Raw genomic sequence first — 10,511 nt, forward strand, 5'->3', positions numbered from 1 at the left:
ATGGGATATGGCAGTAATGATGAGAAAGAGAATATTTTCATGAAAATACAAAATATTTTTATTAAATATATATAAAACTCAATCAATGTAATGGTATTAGTGGTCATAAAATACATGGTTCTGTTTACTGCACGTAGAGATCACATATTCCCAACATGTTTCGCAGTACTTGCTTCTTCAGGGGAAAGCAAAATCCAAGCAGATAAAGTTTATAGCTGAACAGAAACAGAATACATAGGATTAGCTATACAATATACAGATAATATATAGTGTATCTATAACATGCATGAGGCTAAGGGCAAGATAATATTCCAAACTAGGGGAGGCAAACAAGAAAGCTTACCAACCAACCACCAGAGAAATTCTAATCATATTAAGTGCAGGAAAACAATGAGGGAGATTTCCGAAAACTAGAGCACTCAGGATCTGGTGCAGCTGTTTGTTAGCATATTCAGTTTCAATTAAGCTATTCACAAAAAAACTGGAAGCTGATTGGTTTTTACAAAGAGCTGCACCAGATTTTAGTAAACCCCCCCCAGTGAGACGGCATGCAAAGTTTTAGCTGGGTTACATGTTCACATCAGCCTCAAAACCATAATGACTTGATCTGCATAGAGGAGTGGGACAAAATCCCTCCTGAGATGTGTGCAAACCCGGTGGGCAACTACAAGAAACGTCTGACCTCTGTGATTGCCAACAAGGGTTTTGCCATCAAGTACCAAGTCATGTTTTGTAAAGGGGTCAAATACTTATTAAAATGCAAATCAATTTCTAACTTTTTTGAAATGCGTTTTTCTGGATATTTTTGTTCTTGTTCTGTCTGTTAAAATAATCCAACCATTAAAATTTATAGACTGATCATTTCTTTGTCATGGGCAATTGTACAAAATCGGCAAGGGATCAAATATGTTTTTCCCTCACTTTTTTTTTACATATGACACATTTGTGTGATTTATAAGAATAAGGTGGAATTGAATTCTACCATTTAGAAAGGGCTTTCAGAATGGAAATATTTGGTGATAGTTGCCCCAGTCTCTTGCAGACTCCTAATCTGCCCAATATTTCAACACCTGACAATATCCAACCACCACCCGGAATGTGTAAACACTCGTTTGACCTTAATAGCTGGCAAAAGGGGTGCGTCTGTGTCTCCTCTGTTCCAGATATTCACCACGGCCCGTTCTAGTCTCTCGCCTACAGAATGGGAATATAGGGCCAAATCCACAAAGAAATTGCGGATCTTAGTTTTAGGCAGAAAAGTTACACTGGCGCAATTTTAGTATTTTAGGTAGCGATCCACAGAGCACTTACCTCTAAAATTGCGCCAGTGTAGCTGATCTCCTTGCATCTTAAGCGATCCCTAATTAAAATGGGCGATTCCCATTTAAATTAGGGCGCGCTCCCGCGCCGGACGGACTGCGCATGCGTGTGACGTCATTTTTCCCGACGTGCATCGCGCATACGTAGTTTACGTCGGGCTTTGTGGATAGCGACGGGTTCGTAAAGTTGCGACGGGAAAAAAAAAAGTTACGCGACGGGAAAAAAAAATCTAATTTAAAAAAAAAACGCGGCGATCGAAAAAAAGGTATGGTTTTGCATGGTCTACTAAAGTTAGTCCATATAAAACCAACCTTAGTTTTGCGCAAGCAAATTCGTAACTTACGCAAATCACACAATGCCTAAAGCTTTGTGGATCTCCGTAACTACTAATTTGCATACGCAAGGAGGGATTTCGACTCGAAATGCCCCCAGCGGCGGATACGGTACTGCATCCGAAGATTCAACAGCGTAACTAAATTACGGATGTCGGATCTTCTGCCTAACTTGGGAAAAATCCTTTTGAGGATCGCTCCCAAAGTTAGGCACAGAGATACGCAGGCGAAACAGCAGTTCCGCCTGCGTATCTCTTTTGTGGATTTGGCCCTAAGGTCCGTTATATGCAGTACATTGCAAGGATTGTAGATCCTAACCTGCATCAAAGGCCATTCCAGTTCAACTGTTGAAATCGTTCAAGATGAGTGCCAAGGGGCAGTTTTTGCCTTATCTGTAGTCACACGATCGGTTCTAGTGTTGCACCCCTAGCATTCCTATAGACATGCAAGTCCGTCACCAAAGCCGCATCTGTTTACCTCCTTGCTTTTAATCTATTAGCTATTTACACTTGAATTCCATTACTACGAATATAACTAAGTGTTAATGTAGACAAGCATTTCAAATTGTGAGGTCAGTTTAATTGTGCATTGCTTAATGAGAACCTGTTTAGATTCCATCACCACATTCCATCTGTCAGAAGTTCTTCACAGGCTGAGGTCAGAAGGAAACCACAAATACCCATTAACTGTGTCCTTCAGGTGGTTTTATGGAATGAAAAGCACCTCCGATGGCGGGTTTGTACCTTTTGGATACCAACTTCATTAAAGATGTCCCCTCTCTTCTTAGGCCACCAACAAAGTTGAGGTTGACATGGAGAAGGCAGAACGCCTGCAAGTAACAAGGGTAGACTTCTTGACATCTCTGGAGAATGATATAAAGCCTGTAAGTAGTTTTCTTTTTACCGCAGATACTGGGCCCTCACTATGATCGCCATCCAGATAATTGAATCCTTGTTTATTGGCTTGCTGTGCCATACTGTTCCTATAATATGTCAGGTGACACACAGTTGTATCGCACCTTTTATAGGCCTTTGGAACTAACCAAGAAGACTATGCAAGCTACATTATGAATGGCATCATTAAGTGGGGAGACCCAGTGACCCGGGTCTTGGAGGACGGGGAGCTGCTTGTCCAGCAGACAAAGAACAGCGACCGAACACCCCTTGTTAGTGTTCTTCTTGAAGGTAGGTATATTGAAATCTGTTTGGAGGTGCGGTTCATGATCCCGTATGGAAATGTCAATCAATGTTATTCTGCTGACAGGTCCGCCACACAGCGGCAAGACCGCACTGGCTGCCAAGATCTCTGAGGAATCTAACTTCCCATTCATCAAGATCTGCTCACCAGAGAAGATGATTGGCTTCTCCGAGACCGCCAAGTGCCAAGCTATTAAAAAGGTACGTGCCCTCTCCTATCTGGCTCATGATTTTAATAACCAGTGAAAAGGGGGGAAAATGCGTTGCCCATGGTAGCCAATCGGATGTGCCTTTTTCTTTGCTATGCCACATTGGGAAAATGTTTCCCTGGGCAGTATGTCTGTGTTCCTTTTTACCTGGCTGTTGTTTTCCCTTTTCTATCTCACAGCTATATAATCAAGTCCAGCAAGTTACATTTTGTGGTCCATCAATTGTGGCTGCAACTTATTTGAATGATCATCATTGAAAATTATACTTCCACTTCAGGGGGACATTGAAGTACAAATACATTTTAAAGTGTTTGTAAAGGCATTTTTTTTTTTTTTTTAATTAACCACTTAAACTCTTAAAGGTTTACCCTCATTCATGACGTTGTGCCCAAATAAAATTGATGTCCTTTTTTTCCCCAACAAATAGAGCTTTCTTTTGGTGGTATTTGATCACCGCTGCGGTTCCTATTTTTAGCACTAAACAAAGATCAACAATTTTGAAAAAATATATATTTTCTACTTTTTGCTATAAGACATGCCCAATAAAAAAAATCGAATTTCTTCATCAATTAGGCCAATATGCTAATATTTTTGGTATAAAAAAATAAATCCCAATAAGCTTATATTTATTGGTTTGTGCAAAAGTTTTGGGCCCAGATTCACAACCGAGATACGACGGCGTATCTCTGAGTTGCGCCGTCGTATCTATGCGCCTGATTCTTAGAATCAGTTACGCATAGATATCCATTAGATCCGACAGGCGTAGTAAGTTCTCTACGCCGTCGGATCCTACTGCATTTTTTTTGGACCGCTAGGTGGCGCTTCCGTCGAATTCCGCGTTGAGTATGCAAATTAGCTAGATACGCAAATTCCCGAACGTACGCGCGGCCGACGCAGTAAAGTTACGACATTTACGTTGGGCTTTTCTCGGCGTAAATTTGCCCCTGCTATATGAGGCGCAGCCAATGTTAAGTATGGCCGTCGTTCCCGCGTCTAAATTTTAAAAAGTTACGTCGTTTGCGTAAGTCGTCCGTGAATGGGGCTGGACGTCATTTACGTTCACGTTGAAACCAATGACGTCCTTGCGGCGTACTTTGGAGTAGTGCACACTGGGAAATTCCACGGACGGCGCATGCGCCGTTCCGAAAAAACGTCAGTCACGTCGGGTCACAGTAGTTTTGCATAAAACACGCCCCCCTGATCCAAATTTGAATTAGGCGGGCTTACGCCGGCCGATTTACGCTACGCTGCCGCAACTTACGGAGCAAGTGCTTTGAGAATACAGCACTTGCCCGTGTAAGTTGCCGAGGCGTAGCGTAAATCGGATACGTTACGCCCGCACAATTTTACGCGGCTCTACGTGAATCTGCCCCATAGTGTCTACAAACTATGGGATAGATTTTGTTCATCTCTATGACATTCTGATGTCACATCCAGGCTGTTGGATGTAAACAATGCCGGGGACTCGGCTGGAAAGGCAGAGACAGTTCATTGTTTGGATCTTTCCAGCCTGGAGGTGTTATGTGGAATCTTGTAGGCCTCACATCTCTCCATAAAGAGGACCTGTCATGCACTATTCCTATTACAAGGAATGTTTACATTCTTTGTAAAAGGAATAAAAGTGATCAAATCATTTAATAAGAAAATTTAAAAATAAAGATAAAATAAACGATAAAAAAAAAAATGTAATTGTTCGCGCACAGAAGTGAACGAATATGCAAGTCGCGCTCACATGTGTAAACTACGTTCAAATCGCACATGTGAGGTATCTTTGCGTGCATTAGAGCGAGAGCAACAATTCACACCCAAGACCTTCTCTGTAACTCTAAACTGGTAACCTGTAAAAAAAAATGTAAGTGTCGCCTATGGAGATTTTTACGTACCAAAGTTTGGAGCCATTCCATGAGTGTGCGCAATTTTAAAGTGTGACATGTTGGGTATCTATTTACTCGGCATAACTTCTTTCACATTATACAAAAAACATATTTTTTTTTTTTTTTTTAGGAAACCCTCCCCCCACACACAAAAAACGTGTTTGAAAAATTCCTGTCCAAATACCTACCGTGTGATCTAAAAAGTTGCAATGATCGCTGTTTTTTTCTCCAGGGCAGTGATGGCGAACCTGGGCACACCAGATGTTTTAGAACTACATTTCCCATGATGCTCATGCCCTCTGCAGTGTAGTAGAGCATCATGGGAAATGTAGTTCCAAAACATCCTGGGGCGCCAAGGTTCACCATCACTGTTCTAGGGTCTCTGCTAAAAAAAAAAAAAAAATATATATATATATAATGTGATCCTTTTTACATGAAGGAGAGAAGTGCCAGAATTGGCCCGGTGTGTAAGTGGTTATTATCTATTGTTCTTATTCCGTCCCCTCCCTATTATCCATGCTATTCATTGTTGTGTTTTGATTTTTTCCTCCTAGATATTTGATGATGCTTACAAGTCGCAACTGAGCTGCGTTGTTGTAGATGACATAGAGAGGCTGCTAGGTGAGCATTTTGGAAGTCTTTCTTTTTAGAACGGCTACGCCAGGGAAAGCTTTGGAATTCTAATTCACTGCTTCTTTATTGTAGATTATGTGCCGATTGGTCCCCGTTTCTCCAATCTGGTGCTGCAGGCTCTGCTTGTGCTCTTGAAGAAAGCCCCTCCCCAGGTATGAGAATACTTAAGGAATGATTACCTTGTAATATTGTCATAGTTGGCTCAGCTGTGGCTTAAAGTGAAACTATCTTCTTACCTTCAGGGTCGTAAACTACTGATCATTGGCACCACCAGCCGCAAGGATGTTCTTCAAGAGATGGAGATGTTGGATGCTTTCAGTACAACCGTCCAAGTTCCAAATATCAGAACAGGAGATCAGCTTATGGAAGCGCTGGAGGTCAGTATATCGGGGGGGGGGGGGGGGGTCTGCTATATGTAACACACAGCTGGGCAGATTTGTATAAAGCAGAGGTTGCTAACCTGTTAGGACATTTAGAGGAATGAAAAAATAAATCGGTAATGGTGGTAGGCCAGGCCGCACAGTGCCATGCATTGGTCATGATGCAGAGTGGCCTGGCCTTGCGCTATTATTGGTTGTTATGGTGCTGGCCAGCTTGCACAATGATGCTGGGTGGCCCAGCTGCCTAGCCTACCATTTGTCCTGACAGGTTGGGAACCACTGCCGTATTTTTGTGGTGACAAGACCCCAGCACTGTAAGGCAGCAGTGATAATCACTCAGACTTTATTATGGGCACTAATGATTGAGTGATAATCAGTACTGCCTTGTGCTTAGAGCTGTTTTATTTGGTACATATTGATCCAGCTTGGATAGCAGAGCAATGCACATGTTTTGCACATAACCTGGCAGATGAGAGCTGTCACTTTCTAGGTTTAATGTAGGAATTAAAGTGGAGGTTCACCCTCAAAAAAAAAATTCTGACATCACACGGAGTCGAGCCATCCTACCGACAGAATGCCGGTGTTTTTTTTTTGTTTTTTTCTCAGCACATACCTCTTAATCCCGATTTTCACCTCGCGGCAATCCAGCGGCAAAAAACAGAACGTCAGTGCGGCTCTATACGGCGCCTGCGCACCGACGTTCGGGTTCTGTCGGCAACCTGTGACGCGCAGTATGCGCCGTTCGGAAGCCTGTCAATCACAGGCAGTGCTTGGGAACGCCCACTCCCGCGGGATTGCCGTGAGGTGGAAATCGGGATTAAGAGGTATGTGCTGAGAAAAAAAAAAACACCGGCATTCTGTCGGTAGGATGGCGCGACTCCGTGTGATGTCAGAATTTTTTTTAAAGGGTGAACCTCCACTTTAAATGCTCTTTCCTCCATGTTTATATATTGGACCTCTATAGCCATATGATATCGGATCTACTATCCAGGCCTGGGCCTTACAGCTGCACAGAATGGTGACCACACTGTGGCATGTAAGCACTGTTCTGTGCAGGTATCCTCTGAGCCCAGGTTACAAGATGATGTCATGGGTCTAGACAGCCTGGGCTCAGAGGAAGTTGGATGAATAAATGCTGACTGAAGACTGAGGGCATCTAGTGGAGAGAAAGAAATGCAGCGGGACAATTCTGTGTATGTTTTTATACTACTCGCTTTTTCTTCATTTCATTAGCTGGTGTTTTACTGTTATCTTTGGTCATTCCAGCTCCTGGGTAGCTTCAAGGACAACGAACGCTCCATCATCGCACAAAATGTGAAGGGAAAACCAGTTTACCTTGGAATCAAGAAGCTGCTAATGTTAATTGAGATGTCCTTGCAGGTGAGAATACGGGGGGGGCGGGGGGTTGTGCAGGAGGTAGGAAGCCGCACAATGGTGCAATCAAAGCAGTTACAGTTTCCATTGTCCAGTATAGTTAATGAGAGACTGCCACCTAGTGGCCAATGTTTTTATAGCAAATGTAGATTATTTCTAATATCTCTTTTTTAATGTCTGTTCTTCTTAGATGGACCCAGAGTATCGTGTTAGCAAATTTCTTACCCTCTTAAAAGAAGAAGCTTCGTAAGTATACATGATGGGATATGTGAATGGAGATACAGGGCATTGTGAAATTATAATTGCGCTTTAGTCTGCGTGTTCTTTCCCTCAGTGCAGGGGAGGGGAGGCGGAAGCTGGCCGGCAGGCAGTACAGCATACACAACTTTCTCACTTAAGTATGATCACAGTGTTGAGACATTTATTTTTTATTAACATTCACACAGTTGGTGCAGAGTAAACAGTAGTGGAAAATCTGAGGTTTTATTTAGAGCCCAGCAGGAAGCTGTAAATACTCCTTTGTGCCACAACACTGAAGAGGTTTACTGTCTTCATAGTGCACTTAGTTCCACTGAGAATAGCTGTAGAATCTCAAACCTCCTATTCTTATTTCTCCATATTCAAGGGGGGTAGCATATGCTGGTTCCAGGCTCATGGCGCTGAATGTACCGTGCTGGAAATATGACACAGCCCCCTTCAGAGGTCTCACTACAGAAACATGGAGGGATTTTACTGCCCTCTACCAGAGAGTAAGGTGGGGAACCACACGGCACCCGAGTACATAATCCACCAAGCTTCCTCTGCAGCCTGAGCTGACTGCTCACTCCTCTACCTTGCTATTTTTTTTTATTTATATGGATGGTAAGAGAATCAGTGAATTTGTTGTTGGTGTCTTCCCGGTTCTATTTCAGATACGGCCGCATTCTCTATGTAGGAAAAAAGTGACAATGTCTCTGCAGAGAGGCCACCCACCCCCACTCTCGTCTTCCTTCATTGCAGCTATGTACTAAATTAAACCGCATCAGCAACCATGGGGGACAGCGACGCTACTCCCTTAGTCATGTGACAGTACCCAGCTCTAGTGATTGGCTGCTAGACGCTGAGCTCTGTCACAGGGAAGGAGGTCACATGCTTCCCAATACACAGATGTGAACGACGTTATCACTGGCTGAAATGGAGGAAGGAGGGGAGTACTGGCAAGTTCAGTATAAGTCGGGAGAGACACTGCCTGCCACTTTGCTCCGCGTGGTAAGGCGACATTCCCTTTTGAAGGAAATTTATAGTGAGAAAATGTTGGTGTCTGCCAATGCTGTATTCCTCCTAAAAATGTTCAGTGCTCTCGGGTAGACCACAAATCGGTATACAGCAAATGTAATGCAACTGACGGCACTAGTGATCTGCTGATCAGGTTAGTGACTGTCGATTATTAAAGCCATTGGATCGGTGTGACACCCGGCTTTGGGTATAACCGTCATTAATCTGCAGATCAGAAGTGCCCCATGTGATAGGGTTAGCAGTATTTGTAGAGGCCCCTCTATTCACTGTTGTTTTTGGTTATTCCAGAGAACCACCCCGTCATCGTGACTACGCTTAACTGGACATCTCATTGGTGTGGGCATGGGCACTAGAGGATGTCTCCTTCAGAACCAGTAACATTCCACCCCTTACCGTCTGTTCCTGGGAAGGTTGGATTCTTGAAGCACACCACAGGTCCCCTTAGTACTGTGTCGCACAGGACATGCATGTTATCTGACAACACTTTGTCAAAATGTTACACCACCTCGGCTTTGTACATCCATTCTGCTCCTAAGTTATATGAATGCACAAGGCGGCCATGTTGTACCAGCCTCTTGTCAGAGCTCTCCATGGTATGTTCTTTGTATTCCTTAGTGTAATATGGTGGGACAGATGGACAAGGTGGCCTTTGGTGGTAAAGTCATTTTGTACCATTCTCATATTTAAATTGAAGTTCTGTACTTTAATCTTGTAGCAGTCAGATCTGATAGGCACAGACCAGGCTGCAGCAGCCATATTGGAATGTGTGTTTATTAACCTGTTCATGCTCAGTACGATTGTCCAGAACTCACTGCAGTGGCATTACCCTGATTTTAATTACCTTGTGTTATCCACACAGGATTTAATCGCTAAACAAGTGGCCAGATTGTACAGCCTGTTGATCTGTGGCACTTTATTGTGAATATTTATTTAAAAATGTCCAAAGCAATTACATATCAGTGTCTGTGGTTCCTGCTGCTGTGGATGTTGTCACCTGTACAGCTCTGAAAACGGTTTGTACAGATAAAGGGTATTATTACTTTCTCATATGGTGTTTGCCAATAATGTTGTCTTTGTTGAAGAATTTGTGTTAAAGTGTGCCCATCATCATCACATAGGCAGCAGATCTGCTGTGATTTGAATGGCGATATTGGAACCGGAGTCTAAAGAGGGGCTTGGTGAAACGTATGGCTGCCCTGCTACATGAGGATGATGGATACACTTTAAGTTTTATTGTCAGGAATCCGGTTTAAACCTACATAAAGGTGTTGATGGGGGTTGCATGTCTCTATGGATGGAATATGCTGTGTCCCTTCAGACTGCTCAGATCCACACTGTCTGTCATAGCCGAGTCCACCTTCCCGTCCCATCCATGTCTCCCCTCCTTCTGGTATCATGTGATGTGACTCTGTGGCCCTTTCCCTCTCTTCTGCTTTACAGACACATGTTTTATCCTCCGTCCCACAGTATGTGTATATTTTATTGTGGATTTAAGATGAAATGAATATTCTGTGGGTTATTACTGCTGAACAATCATTGCAATAAAGAAACTATTTATCGGACCTTCTTGTCTCCAGTGTTGTGATGTAAGTCCTGTTTATGGTACAAAAGTGGGAGCTTTTATGTATTGAGTGTTGCAAGGCAAAGGGGACTCATGAGAAGGTAAGTAGTGGGACAGCCACTAAATAGTCTTTTCCAAATGCTAGTTCATTGTCTGACTGTATCTGGCCTGAATACTAAGTATATATGTATGGAGGAGTGCTTGAATTTCTTTAGGTCAAAGCCTCAACAAGCATAAGAGCCATTACAGTCCACACTCATACATTTCTCTTGACAGAATCATTTTAAATGTATTTGACATTTTGTCTTCTAAAATGCTGAATTCTGATCACTCCGTTTTGGGTAAAGATTGGAAGGC

At 43.0% G+C, this 10,511-nt stretch overlaps 1 protein-coding gene across 1 annotated transcript in view; it reads left to right on the forward strand.

Moving 5' to 3' along the window:
- NSF (N-ethylmaleimide sensitive factor, vesicle fusing ATPase) overlaps positions 1-10,155 on the forward strand; it is a 96,829-nt gene extending 86,674 nt beyond the window's left edge. Inside the window, exons 13-21 of the mRNA XM_040331373.1 lie at positions 2,440-2,535; positions 2,680-2,836; positions 2,916-3,049; positions 5,486-5,552; positions 5,637-5,716; positions 5,807-5,941; positions 7,211-7,324; positions 7,509-7,564; positions 8,882-10,155. Coding sequence (XP_040187307.1) covers positions 2,440-2,535; positions 2,680-2,836; positions 2,916-3,049; positions 5,486-5,552; positions 5,637-5,716; positions 5,807-5,941; positions 7,211-7,324; positions 7,509-7,564; positions 8,882-8,912 — 870 coding nt within the window. The 3' untranslated portion in view covers positions 8,913-10,155. The remainder of the gene's footprint in view (positions 1-2,439; positions 2,536-2,679; positions 2,837-2,915; positions 3,050-5,485; positions 5,553-5,636; positions 5,717-5,806; positions 5,942-7,210; positions 7,325-7,508; positions 7,565-8,881) is intronic.
- Positions 10,156-10,511: the final 356 nt, after the last annotated feature.

This window comes from Rana temporaria, chromosome 12 (genome assembly GCF_905171775.1).
Source record: "Rana temporaria chromosome 12, aRanTem1.1, whole genome shotgun sequence".
NCBI classification, from domain to species: domain Eukaryota; kingdom Metazoa; phylum Chordata; class Amphibia; order Anura; family Ranidae; genus Rana; species Rana temporaria.